General features: G+C 37.6%; 1 protein-coding gene across 9 annotated transcripts in view; it reads left to right on the forward strand.

Annotated features, from left to right (window-relative positions):
• LOC131052343 (uncharacterized) overlaps nt 1-27,184 on the forward strand; it is a 276,241-nt gene that overhangs the window by 205,068 nt on the left and 43,989 nt on the right. For all 9 annotated transcript variants that reach the window (XM_059216711.1, XM_057986988.2, XM_057986987.2 and 6 more), the window contains 2 exons: nt 9,376-9,522; nt 15,309-15,389. In XM_059216711.1, the coding sequence (XP_059072694.1) occupies nt 9,376-9,522; nt 15,309-15,389 (228 nt within the window). The remainder of the gene's footprint in view (nt 1-9,375; nt 9,523-15,308; nt 15,390-27,184) is intronic.

The raw sequence follows: 27,184 nt of genomic DNA on the forward strand, positions 1-27,184 counted from the left end.
GGCTGTCCACGCTCATCAGTCTGTCAGACATAAGGTCGGAATGGGGATTTCTACAACAAACCCATTAAAAATTGGCCGGTATTCTCTTGTCACTTCCGTTAAAGCAAAGCTATGGAGACTGAGATGTAGGAAATTAAACTCAAAAGGTTTAAGTCCAGAGCTGATTTTGATTACTGGGGTATGAAGGAAAAGATCAAAAAGTCCTTCGTGCACATGCATCGTATTGAGGATATCTGGGTAGATCTCCGCACAGAAGTGGAGATTCTCAAGATGGATTATTGCAGGCTTACTATTGAGTAGGTTGTTGATTTGAACTTGTTGGATATTCCACAAGGGATGATTGATGATGGGCATGTACTTGATCCTGAATATATTTCACAAAGGGTTGAGGAAGCTCCACTTCCTTTAATCCAATGGTCGCATAAAGAATGCACGTCCATTCTTGAAAGATTTCAGCCTATCTTGGCTAACACCAATACTTGGCTCAAAGGTAATGGTGTTAGACTCATCAAGATCAAGGTTGGGAAAGAAGATGACTCTACGGGGCCTCTTGAACGTAAGTCTGAGATTCAGATTGACAATAAGGAAGGTGCATCATCTTCTAGCACTAAGATCAAACTGCGAGTTAGTCGGGAAGTAGTGCTTCCTCCTGAGGAGACGACAGTTTGTGGAAAGGAAAAGTCACGGTTTCATGTTCAGGTGATCGATCTTGATAATCTAGAAGAAGGACAACAATCTGATGATGCTCCTAAGTCTTTAGCTTCAGATTCTCCTCATGAGATTCCTTCCTCAGTTTCCATTGAGACGTCTCTTTCTCTTCCTGATATAATGGTAGAAGAGTCTCCTCAGAATGCCATTCCTATTTCAACATTTGAGCTGGCTCCTGATCATCAACAAGAGGGTGTGTTGGAAATTCGTGAGGATACCCCTGCATGTATCGAGTTGTCAGAGATTGATACCTCCACTTCTAGCTTTGAAGAATTTATGAGGCAATCTTCATGGCCATTGGTTACTGAGCAAACCATGGTCATCATCCAAACAGATACTCCTCCCAGGGTGACCACGGCTGTTCAAACAGAAACTGCTTCTCCTTTGCTCGCAACTTCTACTGAAGGAGAGTTGATGGCTTTACCTCCATGGCTTAGTTCTTTTACCCCAAAGAGGAAGAAGCAAGAAATCTCACTTGATGCCTTTGATTATCAGCAACTTAAACGGTCTAGACTTAAGGTTGCTAAAAAGGCCAAGACTATCTCAAGAGTAACTGTTGATAGCAACAAGATGAAGGTGGCTGAAATTGTTGAACCTCTAGTAGATAAGCCACTTGAAGAGATGTCAGCTGCTGATTACAAAGTCACAAGGGTAGAATTGGGCAAGTAGACGCATGAAGTGGTTAAACATGATGCGCAGTATTTTGTAGCCTCACTAGTGCAATGATATGATGAACTTCTAGCTAAGAAAGATAAGCTAAAAGAGGACAACTGACAACTTGTTGTAGCTGTTCGTAAAATCACAAAACCGACTGGTGAAGTGAGTAATCCTACAAATTCTTCCGAGCCACGAGAATCAATCCAGGGAGTTGAGAGAGTTGCTCAAAAGGTACAAGCATTAGAATCTTGGGTTGATCAGCTTCATAATCTATGTGCACAAGTCTTGAAGGAGGTTTTCCAAATGATGGCCAAGTTGAAACCCATTGAAGAACAATTGAACCAAGTTTCTGATACTTTCAAATGGAACATGGAAAAGGTAGAAGACAACTTGACTATTTGGCTTAAAATTCCTCAGCAAAAGTTAAGCGTTCTTCTAGAACGTTAGGTAATTCCTTCAAGAGTTGTGTACTTGGAATATCAGGAGCTCTTGGAGAACAAAGCCCTTGTTCTTAAGTCACTTATTCAAGACATTGATGATGCTATGAGGCTGCGAATGGAAGTTTTTCAAGATATGGTCTCTCATTGTCAGAAAACTTTTTGCACCATCATGGGTCATGATGGAGAATTGTTGATAGAAGAAAAGGTTCTTTCTAATCTACAGTTGAAGATCCATCAAGAGTGGAAAAGTGAACCATTTTCAGCAGCATCCATTCAAGCCTTCGTGACTTATCAAGGTTATTTGCGGGAAATTCAGTCTTCCTTTAAGAGAAATAATGCCACAATCCTTCGTTGCAACAATGTTATCGTAAAAACCATGATCGTGGCCAAGAACACCCATGAACCGGATCCTAATGAACTACGAATGATCATCTAGAAGTTCGAAGGATTCATGTCTTCACATATTGCAGCTTAAGTGTTTTTCAACACTTAGTTGTATTTTTCCAGATTTGTAATCTTTTAGTAGTAGTGTTTCTTTTGACAAGTTACATGTAAAAGCCTTTTTGTAAATTGCAAGATAAGTCATTACTTGCACTTTTGTAATTACATGTAAGACAACTACAGTTTGAGTTCAGTTAGGACTGTAGTTGGAATAAGTCTTAGTTAGTTATTGAATAAGTCTTGGTGATTGAGAAAATCTCTCAAATTAGTTAGAATCCTCCCACTTTTTTCTAAAGGCTCATCTTCTATAAATACTTGAGGGGTCTATTGTAATCTTTATCTTTTTGAAAGCAAGCAAAAACTCCACCAAATTTGCAGCAAAGAAGTCTTTGAGCTTTTATGTGTAAATTGAAGAATTGAAAGGAATAGAAGAAAATTGCTCAAGCTTTGAGTCTTTATGCTACATTCTTGAGTTTGTGTTCCATATTTCCTTTCTTGCAAGTGTTTCTTTGAGAACTTAATCGAATCTGATTTGCAGTCTTTGAGCTGCAAGTATTGAAGATTAATTTAGTTAAAGTAGAAGTTCTATTGGGAAAAAGCTGTAAGACTTTGTTCTTACACTTGTTCTTAACAGAATTTAGAAGTAGATTTTGTGAGAAATAGCTGCAAGTCTTTGAGCTTATACTACTTCCCATTGTTTTATGTAGAAAGGATAAGATATTTCAGTCTTTGTGCTGGTATAATTTGTTCTTAATCAAAATAGTATAGAAAAGGGTAGATAGGACTTCACATAATCAAGTCTTTGAGCTTGATATTGTTGTCCCGTCCCGAAGGAAGTGACGAAAGTCTTTGAGCTTTCAGGAAACTTCATTTCCTTTCTCTCATTTCATTTCGAAAGTTGTTACTGCTGTTTTATATAAAATCGCTATCACTTTTCTGTGAAGAGAAAATGATATTGTTTTTCTTGAAAGAAGAAGAAAGATTGTTGTCCCATCCTATTTTATTTTTAAAGTTGTAGTTAGATAGGGGGAGCCTTCTCTTAATTAGGAGAGTTTTACTCACACACTATGGTTGAAACCTCAATTTTGTATATTTCTCCAATTGTACAAAATTTTCAACCAACAGTATCAGTCCTGAAAGACAAAGAAAACTTGATAAATCAAAATGATGAATTAATCCTTATGTCAGGTTTGGATCTTTTCAAAACAATTGAGACAAGGAAATGAAATCTTAAGTCATGCACTCCAAATTCACATGATAATCCATGTGAGATATCATCAATAATTCATAAAAAAGAAACACTCCATATAACCCTCTCTTCAATATGGAAATGATCACATTAAGTTTAAGAATGTTGACAGAGATCTGGAAATGCAAGATCTCAGGTCTAATTTACTCCTTCCGTGTCTGATTTTCTGCACTTAAACTTGTACTCCCACTGAATTGACTTAAATCTGATTTGAATTGACCTTGTCAGATGATTAATTTGATTCAAAGTCACCTTTGTTCATCGATCTCTGCTCTGCAATTTGGTTCTGATCTGCTTATATCTGCCTATTAGATTTATTTGCATTGAATAGGATTGAAATGATAATTTTAGTTCCAACCCTTATGTACTGTCCCTACTAGTTATAGATCACTTTCCTACAAAACAGACTGTTAGAATGCAATAAAATATAGATTACTAATCTAATTTGCAATTAAACTCTAATTACTTAATTAAAACAAATCTTAATTTTTAGGTAATAAAAAGGATACGGATGAAGTATTGGGATATGTCCTTAGGTGGTTGTAATGCCCGTAATGATTCCAAGCCTTACCAGGGAAATCGGTGGATAATTCGATTCCCGTCTTGGATGTAGCATCTTACATCCAAGCCTACCAAGGAAGATCGTCATATATGATCAATTCCTGCCTTGGATGATACATCTTATCATCCAAGTCTACCAGAGAGGACCTGGCAAGATCCATCTCTTCTTGGGTGAGCTTCCGACACCCAAGCCTTTAACATATATGCATATGAGTACTCAGTATATACTGCCTACCAGGGATTATCATAATCCCGAATTAGGCTAAGGGGATTTTCTCCCAATAGCCTCCATCACATAGCCAAGTTAGTGTTATTCATATAACAGTTTACATTATCATTATCATTTTTTTAATTTATAATTTATGCATGCCTCTACATATTTCTTAATTACTATTATTGATCCTACATGAACAATTAGATTGCAGACGCCTATATATATATATATCTATATGTGTGTGGATACACACATGTACCTATATTTATACATATACATGAGACAATATTATGATAAGACTATAACTCTGTCAAAGAGATTGGTGACATATCACCTATGACAGATCCATTATAAACATATATGTGTGTGTTTGGCACACACGTCCACACACATATATATTCCTGTGGCGTACAAGCTAACCTCTTACCTTTTTCGCAGTCTACTGGCACAGCCTCGGTTCCTCCTGTTTCCCTTTATTCTCCGTGCCTTCCTTTTCCCTTTTCAAAGTGAATTCAATTTCCTTTTATATCTTGCAATACCGAAAGGACCGATTGCACTCCAACCGGCATGGCTTATACCCTTTCATAACCGACCAATGATATCGTTTAATTTATCTTATTTATTACTAACTAATCCCAGGTGGTGATTCTTGGTATTTTAATTGGCTTTATCGACTTAGTCTCTTATATCCTCTTACATATTGGTTGGAACGTAAACACTTGACTGCCTTCTAATGAGTCTTACGTAGCTTTGGAGGATCATAAACTCTCAGTCTAGTCTTCAAGGTAATTTATTATTAGGATATGTCATTTGTTGATACTTATTATCGTCGTTGACTAATTCCAGTCTTCTTTTTATCAAATGCTATCTTCTATGCTTGTATCGAATATTAATATCATTGCTATCTTTATTGATCAAGCTGTCACCTTCGTTTTCTCATATAAATATAAGAGATTAATCATTTTAATGAATCACTACCAAAGGTCATTATCACCATAATTGTATGGTTTGTATTTCACTTGGAAGGATTCTTATACTTTTGCAAGGGAGACCATTCTGACATGCATCAAATCCGGTCTGCCCCAAAGTTTATCATTTGATATGCTAGCAACAGCAATCAAACTCAAGGAACCGGTGAGAACTTTTTATTTGTGTTTTGTAATAATATAATATTGTATAATTTATATTATTATTTGATGAATATGTAATTAATATTAATATTTAATAAAGACAAATTATATATTGAATCTTGTTTATTATTATTATTAATATTTTATTTAATTCATTCTATTCATTTATTTGGTTATATATATATATATATATATATATATATATATATTTTATTTTTATTTTTTTATATTTTTAATTGTATTATTATTTATTATTAATTTCTATTTTAGAATGGCATTATCATATTTTGATTGTTTAGATGGGGACATCATACCTTATGTGTACCCCCTGAGGAGTTTTGCCTTTTAGCAAGGTCAGCCAGCCTGTGAATTCATTTACTTTTGCTTTGAAATTCCCATACCTAGATCAAGTCAGCCCTATATCTCTTTGAATTCAAATTGTCTTGGATGATATAAGTAAAGAGTTGAATGCTCAATCCTCAACATAATTCACCTTGGCATTAAAATCTTAGTTCTGCTCTGCTCCTATGCAAATTCTGATTCTTGAAATGAATAATGAATTAAATCAGAATGGAAAGATGAATAATGAATTGCAGTCCTCCTTTATTATATATGTTCCTCCTCAAACACTGACAAAGCCGACCTGAAAGTGCTCCTCCTTGGCAGGATTTAGAAGGTGCTAAGGACACAAGTGCAAAGCACATTTTAAAGGGTGTTAGGGATAGAAGGTTGAGCGCAAATCCTAAGTGGGAAAGGACTAAAGACTAAGGCGGGTTAATGATAGGCCCAAGAACAAAATGCTGGGCCTTACGTATGTTCAATTTGGGGCAATGAGGGATAAGGACAAAGTGAATGGCGGAAATTCCAAGTGTGGAGGGACAAGCTAGGGCACACCTAAAAGGCACTTAAGGACAAAATGCAAGGCGCTGTTTAGGTATATGCAAGGATTTGATTTAGTGCTGGTTGAATGTGAGGAGGGCTAGGCAAGGTGTTGAAGGATGACTTAACATGCCCAATTGGACAAGGCAAGGCGGGTTTAGGGGCTACCTAAGGACAAATTCCTAGGCGCATTCACATAGTGTCCAAGGACAATGAGGCTTTCTCAAGGTGCATGTTTGGGTCCCTTAGAGACAAATGATCTTGAGTACTCCTTTCAACATAAGCATAGTTGGGCACACTAAGGAGATGCCATGGACAATTCAAGGTTGAGCACCATCCAAGAAGGACAAGAAATGTTGTGTTCCACTTCAAGTGTTCCTAAGGTGATCAAAACTTTGAGCGCATTCTCTCAAGGTTCATGGACAAAGTAAAGGCTGAGCGCATTCTCAAGGGGTCCAAGGACAAGGTAAAGGTTGAGCGCAAGTCCATGATGGTCAAGGATAAGCATATCAAGGGTGTGAATCCACCCTCATCAGGGACAAGGAATGAATGCAAGGCGCAAATTCATGTTGCACAAAGACAAAAACATCAAGGGTGCGTTTTAGATGTAAGGAGGGACAAATCTGCATGCCTTGTGCAGGATTCCATATAGTGGAAGGACAAACAAGGCTGCATTTTAAGCGCTTCCTAGGACAAAACCAATGCAAGAGAACATTTGAGGTGTCCTTAAGGACAAAACACCTAAATTCAGCTTAACTTTAAGGAAATTCCCAAATGTGTCAAGAATTGAATCCATAATTTGAGCATTTTATAATTGACCTTCAAGCCTCAAGTCCTTAATTCTAAATTTCCTCAATCTTGAAAAGGATTGAAAAAAATCTTCTCCATTCCTTGATCCTGTCATGGTCAAAAAATCCGACCTTGACAAGGAATTCCTTCTGTCCAAGCATCTCATCATTTGGAATTTCACCATTTTTCACACTTGACATTTCAAAAAGAACATCTCATTCCTTGACAACATTTTGCAACGTTTGACAACTTTGACAACATTAAAACACTAAGCAATTTTGATGCCTCACCATGGAATCAGGGCTTGAAACATGAATCCCTGACCCAATCATACCTTAAGGACAATCCTTACATTCTAGCTTAGTTGAATCAATACACCTATTCCTCGACTGACAAGATGCACCCTTCTCATAAATAAAAGCTAAAAACCACAACCATTGCCAAGCTGGGACAACTAAACCTAAAACACCTAAGATGGAAAGCAAAAAGTATGGTACCCATTTGCAATGGGGTGATGTTTGAAAACGTCACAATAACCATGCTTCTCAGTAATTTTTTGTTGTACCTAGCCCCAATCTTGCTTTCGTCGTCTAGAAGATGACTTCTTTTTTGGGTGGTTGATGTAGCTGACAATTTTGTTGTAGTTAATAATTAATGTTTTGTTAATTGATAATGTTATAGTTGGCTATGTAATGACATTTGTTTCTGAGTAGTTGTTGGCAGTTCCCAGTGGTTGGTAATCTTAACCAATCGCCATGTACTATATATGTACTTCATTGTTTCCTTGGAAACCACTAATGCTTTTGTACACATTACAAATTGGCAATAAATGATATGCTTCTGGCCATATTATCGTGTTGATATTGCTATGTTACCTTACTCTATGATGTGATTTCCATTTACTATTTACTCTGCGTGATCTAAACTAGTTCCCTTCAAGAGTAAACAACATTGCCCAAATCTGAGGTTTTCAATCACCCAAGAGAAAAATCTACACGTCGAGCCCTAATTCTCATGCCCAACAAACATTAAAAGGCGGCCAGAAAAAATGAGTCAAATTGCTTATCCAACACCAAACTCCTAAATGCAGAACTCATACCAAGACGACCATCAAGAAACCTTACTTCATTTCACCAAAAAACCTGCAAACTCTAACAATTTTGTCCTGCTTTCAAGATTTTGCAAATTGCAAATGTTCAATCGTACTTCGAAATCCATTCCACGGAAACTAAAACCCTGAATGAATTTCATCGTACTGGCTAAGGAGGAATCTTTCACTACTAAACCCAATCTTCACCATAGGGTTTTTGCCCTAAGGCTGTACTTGAGCAAACCTATTCAATCTCCACAACTATGGTTTCCAAAGAAATGACAAATATCTAGAACCAAACAAATGTGACCTTTCAGCCCTTTTTATGATCCTTCGAGGAACTTTTGGAAATTAATATTCTAAATCATTTTTTTAAATAACAATTGTTATTGCTGTGAAAAGTGACTTTATTTGATTATTTAATATCTTCGGCACTTAAGTCACCTTTACATCCACTTTATAAATAATTAATTTAAGTTGTCTTTTAATATGCGTTTTAGACAACTTACAAATAATTATTTAAATAGGCACAACTAAATGAAAGTATGACAAATGCAAGAATAGTCTGAAAGCGAAAACTGAAGGCGCCAACATACTTGGGAGTTCATTGAAGATCCGACTTACTAAAAATAGACACTTTCTGAAAATAGCATTTTCCTCCAAGATTTTTGGGGTACACTAGAAGAGACAAAACCGATCCTGAAAAGCATTCGGACTCAACATGATCCCCAGAACTCACAGCCACTAACTGAACCCCAAACTGATAAGGATCTCTGCCTCCAAGAAAGCTAGAACTAACACAGATGCAGGAACGAGAAAATGGGGACATTACAAAAGTTATGAAAGAAAGGTGACAAAGATGACAGACAAATGGACCAAGACTAAAATGTGACTCACATTTGAGGGAAAGACAAAAAATTTAATATCAAAACTCCTTAGATGTTCATGTATTAACAATTATTCCAAAACTGACTTTTTATTATGTTAAGATTTAAACTATAAGATAATAACCTGAATCTGACCATTTAAAAACATTAAGCTCTACCATGGGACAATGGTTAAATTAATTTTATTATCAATATGATTTCAAAGTAGAGAAAATCCATGCATAAGCATGCAAGATATTGTTCTGGTTGTCTCTTTATATTTAAGGCATAATTTTTCAGATTATGAACATGTTTTCCTATTTCTCATTGACTTACCTCAATCGTTGACAGGTGGATAACTTTATCCATGGGGATCTACATCCAGGTAACATATTTGTACGTTCAGATGGTGTGCACCCTCAAATAGTTGTTTTGGATGTTGGTATGGCTATAGAGTTGAGTCAAAGAAGTCGTTCACTACTATTTGAGCTCTTCAAGGTGAGATGTAGCTGTGGAAAAAGAGTACATTTGTTATCTTTGTTTTTGAATTTGATTAAAGTTGGTTTAAATTGTCATGCAAATGTCCATGCATTTAATGTTCCCTTTTTAAAATTTCCTAGAAATTTCTATATGTTGGGGTTTTTTTTTTCTGATTTTTGCAACAAATAAAACTAGAACCAGCAAACTGAAACAAAAATAAATAGTTGGAAACTTTTTGTCAAACCACCAATGGTTGAAACAAAAATCAAATGCCAAACCCTTGCTGAGCAGTAATAATGCAATATTGCAAACCCTTGTAATCCAACCATACAAGTCAAATAGAAAATTCAAACCCTCCCAATGCTGGTATGCAACTTCAAATTCGTCAAACAAAACAGATCCAACTTGTTGATATCAAATTATCGCAAATATAATAGCTTGTTACGACTGATATGTAATGGACAGCCAATGTGAAACATTATGATATGCAGTTGTGTTCAAATCTGGATAATTTATGCTCCAATACATCAACTAAAATTGCTAATGTGGCTAGAAATTCCCAACAGTCACTGCCCCTAATTGCAAATAATCAGCAATTATGAAACCCTAGGGTATAAAATAATCTTAGATCTAAATCAAATATCAACTGTAACCCTCTGAAAATCAATTTTATTTGATTTGCAACAGTTGGAACATTTACATTGACTGATATGCAAATTAAAAACACAATTTCAAACTTACAACAATTGATCTTCATTGAAGATGAAATTACAGCTCCCGCATACTAAAGAAACTCGGTATGATCAATGAACAAGAATGGTGGCTGGAAATCATTAAAATAAAGCTGTAACAGTAACAATGTTCCTCCAACAAATTAAATTGCCAAATTATCATAAGACATCTGGCTGAGATAGGGTTGTGGCTGCCTTAGAAGGATGATTTGAAGGCTGGAAACAAATAATATAGCAAGGAATGTTGTAGATCTAACTTCCACAATGATGGTGCTCCAAAATAGGTGATTGAAAATGTTGGTTGCAGCCATAAATGTTGCCCAAAATTATTGACAATAATGAACAAATGAATCCCCTTTTATTGGTGATGCAGCAGTTTCAACAACAAATAATGGAGATCACATAGCTTCGACCAAGTCTTCAAAAATCTGCAAATGATGATGTGGTCTTGTTAAAATTCCTCACTATCAAGGACTTAACCTTGAATACAAATCTCTTGTAATCCTCATTCTAAGTCGCATCAGGAAAAGAGCTGCTAGAGGGATTTGTTGATGTGTTTTTTATGACAGTTTCTAACACAGAATAAAGTCACCAACGGTCACCTTATCCTCTCTTGATCAAGATTAGTTTGTATGCTAGGATTGCTTAAAGTTCAAACGGCTAATTCCAAGGTTCCTTCAGTGCGTGGATGTGACTCAGATGTTTGATGGGTTTGCTGAAAACCCAAGGGGCCTTACGTATGTTCAATTGAAGAAAACTTATGCAAGCTCAAGGATTTCTGCAGGGATGATTTGCAATGAAAGCTCTAGTTTTGGATCTTTTGGATTTTTCAAATTATGCGGAAAGTAAATGAGAATGGGGTAGAGAGAACTATGCTAAGCTAATCTAATCCTAAGAATGCGAGACGGGATAACTCATGCAAAATCAAACCACGCTTCGTTTTGCCAGCAGAGTACAACTACACGAAGACGGTGCAATCTTCAAAGGGTGCATGGAGGTTTTTCAGATCATCAATATGGACCATCGGATCGAACAATCTCTACCGATGATCAAAGTTAAGCGTATACATATCAAAAGGCTCAGGCTAACTTTGCATGGTATACAACAATCAGCTGCACACCAAAAGTATGAGCTCGGATTCTACAACAAGTAATCCTATCAAATCCAGTTCTCCTAACAACATATAAGCAAATCTAATCTAATTGAAGAGAGCAAGACCATGCAGATTTCCAAAATAGAACAAGAATACACCATCAAAATCGAACAATGTATTAAGTTGGCTACTTCACAATCCTGATGCAACAATCTCAGATAATAATCTCTCCTCCTTTTACAAATGAGGGGGGTCACCCCTTTATATAGGCCTCAGGCCATGCAAACCCTAATTAGGGTTTCACCCACAAGATTCTCCACTCAAGATGCAACAAGGTGGGAATCGGGAACAAATAACCCATCATGCCCATGTACAATCAATTCAAAAGCCTAAAATAATGCCCACTAGTGCATTAAATACGCCCCATGATGTTGATTATACCCAAAATATAACAAACACCTTTATGTAAGGAATAAATGTCCATCAGTCTCCATAGGGCGACATGCATGAAGAATTTGTCATAAAACCATAAATGAGGAGGTTGCATGCAAGAAGATTCCCCATTCGATGGCGACATGCATTGACTAGACCCACACTTAGTCAAAAGACCCCCAGCAGTAAATATGCCACTACTATTCAACCAAAAGATTCTCGTCCAAGAATGGACGACCATTATCCCGCTCATTTATGGCATATGCAATGAATCTGCTGATGACGGTTTCCAGCTCTCTGATGGAGACACTTGGCACATTTTGAATGTCAAATTCCATCAAGCCAATTTCTTCCTCGCTCTTGGAAAAGAAGCTCTCCCACTCCATCATGACTTCCTGTGTCTTCTTCATTATATCGGAGAATGAAGAAACATTTGCAAAATGCTCATTCGGGAATGAACCTACAAAGAAGAAATCTTGCAACTGAGTTTGCAGGGAGTTCACTGCTATTCCACCGTCATTCAGTTTTCTCACGAACAATGCCTCAATTGCACTAATGATTTCCTCTTGCACCCCTCTGATGGACTCTTTCAAAGTAAAGGAGTCTACACTGAATTTATCGAAGGTGTTCTTTCCTGAGCAGACGGTGTAGAACCATCAAGGAAAGTCATAAGCTTCATTTTCCTAAATCACTTTCCCGTGAACCAAAATTTGCCATGGAACCTTCGTAAGAGCCCTGAGTCGTGGAATGGTTGAGTCCTGGTAAATGTGCACATCCTCCCATAATTCTTCTATTGTCTCTAAACTGCTCAGGAGGGCCACGAACATTGAATGAAGCTGAGCTAGGTCTTCAATGAATTTTCTTGCTTCCGTATAAACATCCTCTATCCATTCTCTGGAATTTTGCGCCATCGCTCTAATAACCTCTGCATCATCAACCACTTCCTAACGAAGGGAGGAAGGAGCAGTGAATGAAGGACCTGCCTCCTTGAGGGGTCTTTTGAAACTCCTGACGTATTCACATAGGGCTCTATTTTCTTCCCCCAGCCGCTTACATTTCGCCTTTGATTTCAGCATCTTCTCTTTCATGGCCAAGGAAAATTCTTCAAAGTCTCCCATTACTTGACCTGTGGAGGCATGGCCAAGATCAATTTGTTTGATAACATAATCCTCCTACCTGATTTCGCTTCTGTCTTTATCTACTGCAGGCTCAACAATGTGTAGGGTCCGGGATCCAGATTCTTCCCTAACAACCTTGGAAAATTTTCGGGGAGCCTTCCTTTCTATTGGCTGATCCATCCTTTTCAATAATTCTTCCAACTCCCGAGCAGGATCAGTTTCCCTTTCTGATTCCCTTCTCAACCTTCCCACCAACCAATCTAGAGCGGGGATGGAGTGACTATGATCCTCTACGTGCTCTTGTTCCTGTGACTCTTCCTCCATTTCACCAAGGATAGCTTCCACGAAGCTATCCTAGTGAACCTCTTCCTAATGTGGGAGACTTTCTTGCCTTTGACTTCTTGGCCGATGGTGTCCCTGTGAAGCGTTAATGCTAAGTATATCTGGTGCCGAAATGCTCTCTGGTAGTGGACCTGCTGGATGTGGAAACATTTCTACCTCCTGCACACTCGAGGAACTTGCCGGTGAATGCCCCCTCTCCGTCCTCGCTCTTTTTTGTGAAGGTTCTTCCTGTTGGACTTCCTCTTGAAACTCCTGTGAGATTTCTTGCTGGATATCCTTCTTCTTTGTTGTCCTTGGTCTCTTTGGGGCATTTTTTTCTTTATTCATCTGAACTTCCCTTCCTGCCTTGACCTGCGAAGAGCCTTCGAGTGCCTCACCATGGGAATCTAGACTTCCCATTAGTTGATATGTTAGATGAACATTCCCTTCTGCCAACTTTCTTAGCTGCCTGTAAATCAGCGCTTAGTGAATTTCGGCATCGGTCTAGCTAAGATACTCAAATCATCCATCTCGGGCTCTGACCAATCTGGCAACTGAATAGGCTGATCCTTTACTTTCTCAAATTCAGATTGTATCAAATTTGCATCCTCCTTCACTTGATCTGGTACCTGATAAATTTCACTTATCCTGATGGTGTCAAGGGGCAATCTGGGATGCATTCTCTTCTAGACCTCAAGGTCGTCCTCGACACCTGCCCAATAATCTTCTAAGTGAAACTTGTGTATGAATTTGGCGCCAACAACCTTTCTGATTTGGCAGTAAGGATCATACTAGGCCCTGGATGTATAAAATGGCAGACGATAGAATATGTCATGAGTACACCTTGGACAAGGGATATTACATGTCAGGCTTTGGCTAAAGCATATACCTATCCTGTATGGATAGATGCCAATCCTAGATAGATAGAGGAATACCTATGTCATGTGGACAATTGCCTAACCTGTATGGTGGATGATTGCCCCAAATGGATAAAAGTACTTGAATATACAAATGAATGTACTCATAACAACTTAAATAAAAACAAAACTCATAAAAAATGCTGAAATTTGGTATAACATTTGGGTCATACCATGGAAACCAATAGGGTTTCTGTTCTCCAAATCTCCACACTTCAAGGGTTTAAGCTATCAAATAAAAGAGGGTTTTTTTTAACAAATTGGATGATTCCCTTTGATAAAATGCCTTTTTATGAGGCTCCAATTTGGCACCCAATTTTTTAAATTTCTTTTCCCCTTTGAATGTTTTTCTCCAAAAGTGCTCACTTAAAGCATTTTAACAAAATATTACACAAGGCCTTCTAATGTCCCATTTAGATGGTCCACTTTCTTAAACTCATAATAATAATTATTTAAGTTGTTTTTACAATATTTTATAATAATATGAGTAGAACGAACTTGAAATATTATTTTTTAAATGTTCCCTAATTTTATCCCTTAGCCTATGCAAAATAGGATATGGATCTCCCATTTATTTTATTGATTCATACTAGGAGTTGAAGGATTACTAGATTTGGGCATATGAACTTAAAGGTTAAAATAGAAAATAAAATAGTACATAATTTGTATAAATAATGTTATGCAACATGGTTTTGTGATTGTTATGCTATGTCAATTGTAAAAGCATTCTTTATACAGATTTAACCTTAGGAAATCTATTTGTAACCATTTCTCCTAACACAATCAAGAATCTATAACTAATTATGCATTTTATGTAAGCCTTTGGTAATACTATTTTATGCTATCGAAAAAATCTGTTTCAAAAACTGTTTAAGGATTTTACAAGGTGGGGTTTGTTCATTGGAAAAAGATAGTTATTACTTATTTAAGCAACGGTTAATCAATTCAACTCCCATTCATTAGGGGAAATTATCAAATAACTTTAAGGTTGTTAAATAGATGGAAAGTGACCACTCTATATTTTCAATCTTTAATTTGTATCCAGTTAAAGCATAACTTTTCTGAACTTTAGCATTAGTTTTTAGTTTTCTTGATACACTTGATCCTTATTATTGTGTATGATTGTCCCACTGGTTGTTGTAGGATATTTCAAGTTCATTTGATATGCTAATTATGTTTCATGGTTTGGTAGGCTGCATCATTTCGAGATGGGAAAACAGTTGCGAAGTGCACGTTGGAGCTCTCAAGGGAGCAAAGCTGTTCTAATAAAAATGTATGATTTATCATTTAATACAAGTTATTTTTATCCTTCCTTAGCTCCCATAGATTTTATCATTTATGATTTAAATGTGTTTTATATTCTATTTCTTTTGTGGCACATAATGTTCATCATCATAAAGAACATCCAACAACTTGAACCACTCTTTGATCTTTGATCAATTTGTTCTGTATTCCATTTCTTGTATGGCATATAATATACAGTATCATAAAGAATAGTCAACGACTTGAACCATTTCTTGATGTTTAATTACTGAGGATTGTTGTAGGTGTTGAGTAATATAAACAGACACATAAATCTTAATCTTTATTCAATTAGAATAAGGGATGAAGTCTAGTTAGTAGTGAAACAAGATTATAGTCTTGTCACCTTCTAGCACACCCCAATATAGACATAGGCTTTACTTGGATTTAACAAAGTTCAACACATAATTAAGAATTTTCATTGGTGCTGGGGCATACTCAATGGCATTGAAATGGCTTTACAAGGGCAATGAGACTTGAAAAGGGGTCAACAATGCTCACCACAACCATGCTACATAGGCTCACAAAGAATATGTAATGTCTTTTTGTACATATAAGCACCAAACTCTCCATCTCAGCATTCCTTTCCATGACATTTTGTTGTACCCTTATGAAAATTCCATATTGTGTCAAGTTTTAAGCTAAGGTCTATTGTTTTCTCAAGTGTAATTCATGTTTCAAAACTTGTTAGCCTACTTTTTCTTCTCATCTTTGTTGTCCTTTTCAAAATGTTCTAGGATCATAGAACAAGGTTCTTGAAGACGTTTGTTATGGTGGAGCACAAATGAAGTTGAAGTTTTCGTTAATGTCAAAGGAATTTGTTGATAGAAATGTTTCCATTGATGTCAAAGGTATATAGACGATTGGCAATAATTATCATTGAATTCAAAGGTGTATGAACACAATTGATCAGTTTTAGGTCTCATTCAAGGCAGGTATGTTATTGTCATATTGGCATGGCATTTAATTTATGCAAGATGGTTGACCACCTTTAATTTTGCATATAATCACCAAAGGTAATATAAATATAATTGCCCAAGTTACTTAAGCGATATGGAGGAGTAATCTACTTAATGGAGCGGCTGTTAACTCTAAAGGTAGCGACCATGTTAAGGCAGCAATTAGTTAACAAAGGATGTCTCCCTTGAAGAATTGTCTCTCTACATGAATGGGATGCCTCTCTTCATAAGACCATGAAATGGTATAAATAGAATATACATGGGAAATAAAAGAAGTTAGTTTTGCAATGAAGATCATTTTAATTTAAGAAGATATAAAATCAGATTGATTTGAAGATAAATAAAAATATTTTGAAAAGGGCAATCAACATAAAGAAATTGTTAAAAAAAGGTGATGTCTTTTCAAGAGGCCACCTCTATTCAGAGAGTTGTGTCTCTTCATGAAGAGGCATAAGGATACGTAGATATAAAAGGTGATAGAAGTGAGAGTGTGGAGTAATAAGATATATCATATATACACCAGCAGATTTGTGATGAAAATAAAATATATATAAAGATCACAAATTTTTTTTGAAGATAAATAAAATGTTCAAAGGCAGCAATTGGTATTTAGAAGTTTGTTATCAAAGAACATACCCATTCATAGGGTTGTCTCTTTCCTAAGAGTTGCATTTTTTCATGAAAATAGAGAGATATAAGATGTGGGTATGACTTGTGAAGAAGAATAGAGTGTGGAGATTAGAAGATTATATCATATGTAGACTAGAAGCCATGTATGAAGAGGAGAATTGATATATATATATATATATATATGATCAAGGCAGACATTATAGCAGATTTATGGGTGATAATGTAGCAGATTTGTAAACAGACTTATAGCAGAATTTTGAGAAGTTTATGCAAGAGGTTGGTGCCTCATATTGGAGAGGTTGGTGACTTGTACCAATGAGATTGGTGTCTCTTAATGAGTTGGTGCTCAAGTGTGGGGATTGGTATCTCCAATAGGTTGGGGATTCGTGTCACCTATGGGTCGGTGCCTACAAAGTTGTAAGAGGATTTTATATAAGCAATATTGTGTTGTGGTTTTCTCCCGCAAGGGTTTCCATGTAAATCTCGTGTTCTCCTTGTGTAACGTAATTGTTGCATCTTATGTTGTTATTGTGCAATTGATATGCTTATGGTATTTAAGGTTGAAAAAATAGAAGAGGTGGGAAGATGTTGATGGGAATTGAACCTAGGTGGGGGGAGGGGAGAATTAATACGCCTCTCTTTTCGGATATGCCCTCATTTTCTTTTCCACTGATGATTCACCAGCTCGACGAAACCTGGTGTTGTGCGAATCGCATACCCATCCCCGTCTTGGACAGGGACCCCCCAGTTTGTGCCTTTCTATCCTACCCTGAAATTTGGCTAAGTCTGGAATTTCCTGACCCTGAAATTTGACTAAGTTTGGAATGTCCTGACCTTGAAATTTGACTAACTCTGAAAAACTGAGGAAACCTCCAAAAACTAGAATTTGCAATATAACTCCTGGAGGGCCGAAACCACTCTCAAACATCCTGAAAGTATATATGGAATATAACTTAAAGTATAAGTGACATTTCCTTTCTTATACTTAAATGTTATATTCCATGAAATGATCCTTTGGCGAGATCTTGACAAACTTGCCCAAGTGCCCAAGCTCGCGCTCCTTGAAGAAAATGTTTAAAATCGCCCAAAATGCCCAATTTCGGACCTAGAGGCAAAAACTGGAAAGTTTGTTAAGCCCCCAGAGGTCTGAATTTCACTTAAGTTGTCCAATTTCGGACCCTAGGCCAAAAAGTGAAAAAGTTGACAAAACTAGCTGGAGGTCCGAAATTCACTTAACTTGCCAAAAGTGCTTTTAGGTCCGAATTCACTTAAGTCCTCAATTTCGGACCCTAGCTCCGAAATTTGAAATTTTGACAAAATTGCAAAAAGGTTCAAGAGCTCTGAAATTTCCAAAAGGTGGTTTAGGTCCGAAGTTTTTTTAAGAATTTGCAAAGCATGTTAAAAGTCCGAAATTCGTAGAAATTGTAGAAAGCGTTTAAAACTCCGAAGTTTTCTTGAGTGGCGAAACATGCGCTAGGGTTCAAAATGCCTCAAGTTCTCCAAAAACGCCTTCAAACTCCGAATTTGCAAACATGTCTAGTGATCCGAAGTTTCTTTAAATTGCAAAAAAGGTGGTTTAGCTCCGAAAATGATAGAGTTTGCCAAAAAACGCGTTTAGCTCCGAAAAACACTTTGGATGCTCATTTTCAAACCTTGGGGAGAAAACTGAAAAACGTGAAGAGTTGCAAAGTGGCATTTAGGTCCGAAGTTGCCTTTAAAATTTGCGAAATATGTGTAAGCTCCGAAATTTGCAAAAGGATGGCAAAGGTCCGAAACTCGCCTTAAGCATCCATTTTCGGACCCTGGGGGGTAAATGGGAAAGTGTATCGAGTTGCAAAAATCCCCAAAGGGTCTGAAGTTTTCTTTAATTTGCAGGAGTGTTCAAGGTCCGAAAATTACCCTTCAGTTTGCATAAACTCTCCATGCTCCGAAAATATCTCCAATTCAAAAACATCTAAGCTCTCCGAAATTCACTAGAAAAAGCATGAGAGTTAGAGTTTTTTAACAATTTGCAGAAGCTCTTCAAACCTCCAGAGTCGTGCTATAAGAAGTTTTCAAAATGCCCAAGACTCCAAAGGTAAAATCACGCAGAAGTAAATCGATCAAGGATCAGATTTCACATTCGAAGAGAAAGGAGAAGCATTTTCAAGATACATCTCACAAAGAGCTTCTCAAGCCAGACGTCGTAATTAGATTTAATATTTGCTAAATTAATTAATTAATTTTTCAAATTGATTTAATGAAATGAAATTGGTTGATTGATCACAGGACATCATTGGAGAACCAGGAGAAGGCCTCAAACGCAAATCAAAGAAGGATCACATTCAAGGCCAGGCGCTGAAGACTGGAAAAGAAAAGATGCAAGAGCGCAAGAGCAACCAAACATTGGGAACCATGCCGCTGAACAAAGATGAAGTCCACCACCGGGACCAAAGACCAAAGAACACTCTCAATGCTGCAAAGTTTATGCCTTCTCGAGAAAAAGCACACAACTGGATTTAAGTCCAGAAATTCAGTTTTAAAACTGAAACAGCTTTATCGTAAATTGCCTATGGGTCCCGTGCAAGATATTTTTGTGGACAACTATTCCCAACCACCAAGAAGATTGGATAGACCTGAATTAAAGCCAAATAGTGGCAGGTAGTTGAGATAGTTGCTGGTTGGATAACTAAGAATTAATTGGGCATGGGTTAAAGCTGCCAGCTTCTAAAAGGCAGATCAGGGCCCTTGGATGCAATCCATCCTAATCTTTGATTCATTATTGTAAAATCTATAAAAGGCAGAGGCCTTTTTTTTGTAAAGGGTTAGATAGTTAGATAGTGAGATAATCAGAGCTTGTTAGATAGTTAGATCTTAGAGGTTAGAATAGGTTAGATCTTAGCAGTAGCATAGAGATGCTGCAAAAATTATTGTAATGGCAGCTGAAGCAAATATATGAACATTGATTTGGTATTTATTGTCTTGTTTTCATCCTGTTTGCATGGTTTCTTTCAGCATTTTAGATAGATCTTTCTATTTTGGGTGTGCAGGTATTTGATAGATTCAGGCTCATACCACTGAGGATATATTGATTGTGTATCCTTTTGTATGGTTAACCTGAGCCTTTGATTGTGCTTAGTTCAATTGCAGATGTCCGTCTAAGCTGCGCCAGAATTGGGTGCTTAGCCGTGCGTCTCCAGTCTGAAAATCTTCCAAGTCCCTTTGAAGATTGCACCATTCCTGCAAGGTTGTGAGCTATTCTGGCCAAGCAGGAATTGGTTATGTTGAATCCGTCTACCCGCATGCCCGTGTTGTTAGTCTTAGATCTCCTAACCCTTTCCTTTTGCTCTTTATTGCGTAATTCGAGAATCACAGCAGACTAGCTTGTTGCAAATCGTAAGTCCCCTTGTGTTTCCAGCAAAAACACATCAAGCCACTGAAAAATCCCGCAGTCAAGACCTGATAAAAGAAACCTTGAGGTAGTCTCCTTTGATCAAACTTAGAAAACAGTATTAGAGACTTCCTTATCTCAAGAGAGAGTAGGATAATCATTCGGCTATTCTATTCTGCGTTGGTCGTATGGAGTTTGCAGCAATGCGATTCCAAACACGTCAACACCTGGCAGGGGGAGTAATGTCGGAATATTGTTGTTATACTAATTCACTACCCTACCACCTCTCCCCCTTTCTCAGTTGAATTGTGTGCTCATCAAACAAGGGCATACTTGTGTGAAAGAAAGTTAAAAAATCCAATGAAGAGGTGTATGCACTTGATAAGGGTAAGTTCGGGGTCAAAATTTCATGCACGTGTGGAGTGAGGTGTGCACCTCATAAAGGAAAAGGGGATTATCTTCAAATCATAAGTCTCATGTTTAGGTGCACTTACCCTATAAGAAATTTGATAAGATCTCCATATATAATGATGGAAATAATACAATGTAGAAGAATAGATCACACATACCACAAGAGATGTTCATGGGCCAAGATGCCCTAACATCCAATAAATGCAAAAAGGGTAGGGTAGCATTATACAATACTCCTTATGCAAGAAGCCACTACATACTATATCTCAAAAAGATGTCAAATACATACACTTTTCACATATCCTTACAATGATATTAATCGTTATTATAAAGTCCTCCTAATAACATAATGGAGGGGTAAAGTTTGAACTACTAAACTTATGTAGGTCTTCCGATTGTCTAATTTAATTCATGACTCAATATAACTAACTTAAGTAATGTATCCACATGTCATCATCTCCATCCACCTATATACATTATAATTTCATATTCCTAGGTGCAAATATGACATCCCTCGACATATTTCATCCTTGAAATATGAGAAGAATCCAAATAGTAGGGTTGTTGCAAGTCATTACAAATATGATGCCATGTTCTATCATCCAACCATCCATAGGTAATCCTTGTGGTGATTTTAGCCTGAGGTTACTGTTGTGACCATTTCACACATCGCTCCATTAGAATGGGGACCCCCTCTTTTGCTTTTGGTTTTGCTTTCTCTCTGCGCTAAACCTTGGAAGCTCGTTTTTGGGTTTCTTTCAAGCTAAGTCTAGTCAAATTTTGGAAAATTGTTAATCGTCTGCCTGAAGATTCAAGATTGCCAGAATGAAACATGCCTTTCAGGAGAGTCAAATAGGTTAGGTCAGGGACAGGATGAATAGGTCTCAGGTCAGGTCTAGATTGAAGGAAGTTTTTTGGGTAAGATCCTGTTTGTTTCTGAGTTTGAGTCAGCTAAGCATGGTCAGTGAGGAAAGGGAGTTGATTTGGTTAAATGGAGAATGAAATGAATCAAGGGCCTGAAAATGTCAATTTCGCCCTGACCCTTCCAGAGGGTCCAGAGCGAAATTCTTTGTAGACTGGATTTCCTTCACAATTTTGGCTAAGTTTTGACATGTTTGATGATGAATTTATGTATTCTTTCCTAGAGAGGGATTTGATCGATTTTGGAGAACAAGATGATGCCTGAAAGAGGATTTTCGCTCCTGACCTCTCCAAAGGGTCCAAAGCGAAGTTCATTCTAAACACAATTTCTTGCTTGGAGTCGACTTATAATCCTGTTCCTAGCCTTGAAAATGATCTAACCTTGCCTTGTGAAATGGTTTGAAACTTAAAGATCGAGCAATTTGGCTTAGAAAAGGAAATTCGCTCCTGACCCTTCCAGAGGGTCCAGGGCGAAAATTTTATTTGAGCTTATTTTTAATTGACTTTGGCTAAATTGTGATGTGCAAGGCATCTTGGAGGAAAGATTGGGCATCATTTGATACATTTGAAGATTTGGAATTGTGCAAAATGATGAGTTTTGGACAAGGAAGGCAAATTCGCTCTTGACCCTTCCAGAGGGTCTTGAGCGAAATTTTGAATAGCTCTCATCTTGCAATGAAAAGGGTCAAGTTTTGGGCATGAATGAAACAAGGACAACTCCCTTTTGCCTCCTGAGAAAGTTTCAACTTAAAAGAATGAAGGATTTTGCTTAAAACCTAATTTTTGCTCCTGACCCTTCCAGAGGGTCCAGGGTGAAAATCTTCATGAGAGACATTTCTTGCTTAGTTTGGTCAAATTGGAATATTAAAGGCATGATGAAAGGTGGAAAGAACATGTTGAAACCTTTAGGTATGTTTGGAGATGAAAAAAAATGAAGGATTTTTGCCTAGGAAAGGCAATTTTGCTCCTGACCCTTCCAGAGGGTCCAGAGTGAAATTCCTCATAATCACATTTTTTGGCCTTCCTTGGACATGAGACTTTATTCCTAGCACAGTGGAAGGTGAAATCATACTTAGCAAAGAAGCTTCAAGGTGAAAAAATGAAGGATTTTGGTCAAAATAGTGAAAATCGCTCCTGACCCTTCCAGAGGGCCCAAAGCAAATTTTCTTAAAACACCTTTTTGCTATCAAATTTGACTAAATCAAGTGGGGGATAAGATGAAACTCAGAAGGAATTGCCCCTGAGAATATGTTAAGGTTGGAAGAAATTATCAAAAGGTGGAAGAATTGAGCCCAATTGTGAATTTCACTCCTGACCCTTCCAGAGGGTCTAGAGCGAAATTCCTAAAATCCCCTTTTTCTTGCAAGATCAAAACAATTTTTGGTTTTTTATGTTTTGGATGAATGTGAGCAAGTATCTTTTGTCCTTTGAAGATAATTGGGATAGTCAAGAAGAAGCAACCAAGCCTAGAAAAGGAAATTCGCTCCTGACCCTTCTAGAGGGTCCAGGGCGAAAATCCTAAAACCTATCTTTTCCTCCAAAGTTTGAGCAAAGCTAAGCCTGGAATTTAGTGAAAGAACCTATTTGGAATGCCTTGAAGAGGTTTTGAACTTTAGAAAATGAAAATTTTGAGCCCAATTATGAATTTCGCTCGTGACCCTTCCAGAGGGTCCAGAGCGAAATTCCCCTAAATGCACTATTTCCTTCAAAATTTTGATAAGTCAACTTAGTGATACAAGGAAATGGAACCTGGAGATTGCCTTGGAAGAGTTCAATGATCAAGCTAAGGTGGATTATGGCCTAGAATAAAAAAATCGCTCCTGACCCTTCTAGAGGGTCCAGGGCAAAATCATTAGGAAGTTTCATTAAGCATTGATCAAACCTTGGTATTCCCTAATTTGCACTAAATTACCTAAATTCAAGACATTTGGGAGGTTGAATTAAATTTGCATTAATTAAGGCATGGGCAATTTAATAAATTAATTTTTAGGCCTTAAAATAATTAAAAAATCCACCTTGGAGGCATTAAAATTAATTTTAAAAATTAAAAAATACAAAATGAGCGCTCAAAATCATTATTATGCCTTTATAAGCAAGTCGGCCACCTTTTGAAGGAATTTTTATTTATTTTTACCCTCTATTTGCCAAGTCGGCCTTGAAGGGATTAGGGTGAGCGCCCTATATAAAGGGGGAGTGTTGCTTCAAATTTCAAATCATTCATTCATTCCTTCTAGGTGCGATTTTGAGGAGCAAATTGAGGAGCGAAATCCAGCAGATTGGAGGCGAATTTTTGCTAAGTGTTGGAGGCTAAAGAAATTGAATCTCTTTTGAAGGCTAATGGAGGCGTAATTCATCCAAAGGAAGACTATAATTTAACCCTTGTCCAGCAAAATCCGGTCTTCTTTCATCATTTTCCAAGGTTTTATAGTTAAGCACTCAAGGGAAGGTATGGGGAATCATTTTGATGTTCTTATTCAAGGCTTGTTTTAATTTCATAGCAATTTTTTAGAAGGGGTCTAAGTCTTGAAAGTTTGATTCCATTCATAATTAATTGAGAAATGAGGAATTCTAGATTTATCATTAATATCTTGAATCTTCCCTTTGAAGAGTCTTAATTTCTACACTTTAAGGTATGATGCTTAAAGACTAATTTTGAAATTTTTGTGTAGGCATCAAATGGCGACCCCCAAAAACGGAGGATCTACTAGTCGGCAGGCTCTCATCAAGGAAGATCAGAGGAGTGACGAATTGGAGACTAGGATCGTGTCCAAGTGGAGTAATATCGGAGACACCAACTTAGGAAACTTCAATGTGAAGAAGTTTCGAGAGGCCCCCTACATTGGCAAACCATCACCTATTGCAAGGAAGATAATTGAGATTGGCATCATCAAGGCGGCAGGTTTCCCTCCCGCAATCAAGTATCATGAGCTGATGATCGAGTGTGCCCGCCACTATGACTCACAATCAAGGACAATTGTAACCAAAGACGGGAACATCTTAGCTTACCTTTCAGAGGAAGCTATAAGCGAAGCTCTTCATCTTCTAGACCATAAAGATATGATTTACAAAAGCTTAGAAGGAGCCAGGTCGATCTATGAAGATGATCCTGAGACTCGTCTGAATCTCATCAATAAGAATTGGTTGCTCAAAAGTCGGCCTCGCCTAAACAAGATTCCCAATACACCGCATAGGATTGACTTCCAGGAGGAATACAGAGACTTGATAACTTTGCTCAATTGAGTTACATGTGCTTCTCAAGCCTTCTTCTTCGAAAAGTGGATGTTCTTCTTCATACAAGTGATAGTTAAAGGAAAAGGAATGCTTCATTGGTCCAGAATCATTAGCAATTGTCTGGACGTACATATGTTATATATGCCTTAATCAGGAGTTTCGAGTATGCAGGGCTACCTCACAGAAGAGTGATTGGAAGAGGACCCGGAGAAATAAGAGTTTGTGATTCTTATGTTCATCTACATCATCCGCCTAGAAGTGAGTACAAGTTAGTCAATGACACCTTCACAATGAACATTACCAAGATATTGCAAGGTGGGATTAACAATCGACTATCTCTGGATGCGCAGGAGCTTGTGAAGAAGTATGGTGCATGGTTCATCCAGTTTCAAAAATTCACATACATCAGAGTTCATGGGTGTCCTTCACCTCCCTACATGTTGCCAAAGTATCCAAGAGACAAAATAATACTACTTGAGGTGGCTAGACAGTTGGCAGCTTATGCAAAGGCATCCAGACACAAGCATGGAAATGGAATTCCCGTGCCCATCATACTAGGGAATTCAATTGCGGTGTGTCCGAACACTCAAGCCTCGGAAGATGCAGAAAAAATAATACTACTTGAGGTGGCTAGACAGTTGGCAGCTTATGCGAAGGCATCAGACACAAGCATGGAAATGGAATTCTCGTGCCCATCATACTAGGGAATTCAGTTGAGGTGTGTCCGAACACTCAAGCCTCAGAAGATGCAGAGAAGGAATTATCTTTATACTCATTCTCATTCTTTGCGTCGTGGGAGAATTTTGATCCTCATGGTTATATGGAGGAGACAGTCGGCAGGAAGTACATGCATGAGTTTCAGGTAGAGGACTTTTGGATGAATCTCCCAGGTGATTTAGAGGTTAAAAGAAAGATGCATTCCAGGCTACCCTTAGATCTCATCAGGAAATGCAAAGTTTATAGAGTAGCTGATCAAGCCGAGGATAATGGTAGATACCTCCAGTCGTCCTATGAGAAAGAAGACAAAGAAGTGAAGATAGATTGGAATGAGCCCGAGGTTTTAGACTTGAGAGCTTTGATGGCTCCCGTTTTATCATGCACTCGCAGATGGGTGGATTTACAGCATCAAAAGTTGAAGGAGCAGAATGTATCGATGACATTTACTTTGGAGGCAAGACCAGAGGAAGGAGAAGCAAGTGTGAGTGAGAATACTTCTCATTCCAAAGGCTCAAAGAGGAAAGAAAGACCTGAGAAAAGGGAACCCTCCAGGAAGAAGCAGAAAACTAATCCTGATCACCCACCAAGCACATCTTCTTGACATGAAAAGAAGGCAAATCAAGGAGAAGATCAGGGGAAGATGGTATATGAAATTGATGAATCTATGGAATCCATGGTACAAAATGACAAGCAAGAAAAGGGACAGACACCTCAGCAGTCGTCGAGTCAATCTCCCCAAGTTGATGCTAATGAGCTACATGAAGAGAAGAATGATGATGAAGCGACATCTCCTTTCCAAGAGGATCGACCACTGCTTAAAGAAATACAAGGGAAACAAGATCCGCCATTCCGGATTGGTTAAAAGAGAGACTGACAAGGGTAGTTGTGGTTGAAGAGGAAGAAGATGTATTTGATTTAGAAAGCCTTATAGGAAATTCTCAAGAGGTAATGGAAAAGAAGAAGGCCACAAAGATGTCCAAGGTAATTAGAGATGAGACAGGATCCAGGAAATTGCAAGTAGCTACACTAGTAGTGGACAAATATGAGGGTGAGATTCTTGCAGATGAGTATGACTTAGAAACATTTGAGCTTGGTCCACTTACCTCCGAACAAGGAATGGAAGAAGCAACTGATTCATTTGAATCACTTAAAGACAAGCTTAAAGAAGAAATGGAAAAGAATAAGAAGCTTGAGAGGGAGGTCAGTGCTTGGAGAAGCTATTTTAGTCATCTCAATCAGCCCTTGAGACGTCAGGATATAGCAATATCCCCTTTACAAGCACTCCCTTTTGAATCAGTAAGCGAGGTAGAAAGGGTGAAGAGCTTGGTTCAGCTTATGAGCTCTTGGATTGATAAATCCCACATGGTAGCCGTTGAATTTGCAACAAGAATGATGAAGACAATTCATCGAGCTATCCAGGTCCTTGAGATTATCCATAATCTTATGATAACTGTAGCTGCATTCACTCACACTAGAGATGTTATCATTCCTGTCTTACAAGTGATAAGACAAACACCAAGACAAATT

This window comes from Cryptomeria japonica, chromosome 2 (genome assembly GCF_030272615.1).
Source record: "Cryptomeria japonica chromosome 2, Sugi_1.0, whole genome shotgun sequence".
In the NCBI taxonomy this organism is placed as follows: Eukaryota; Viridiplantae; Streptophyta; class Pinopsida; order Cupressales; family Cupressaceae; genus Cryptomeria; species Cryptomeria japonica.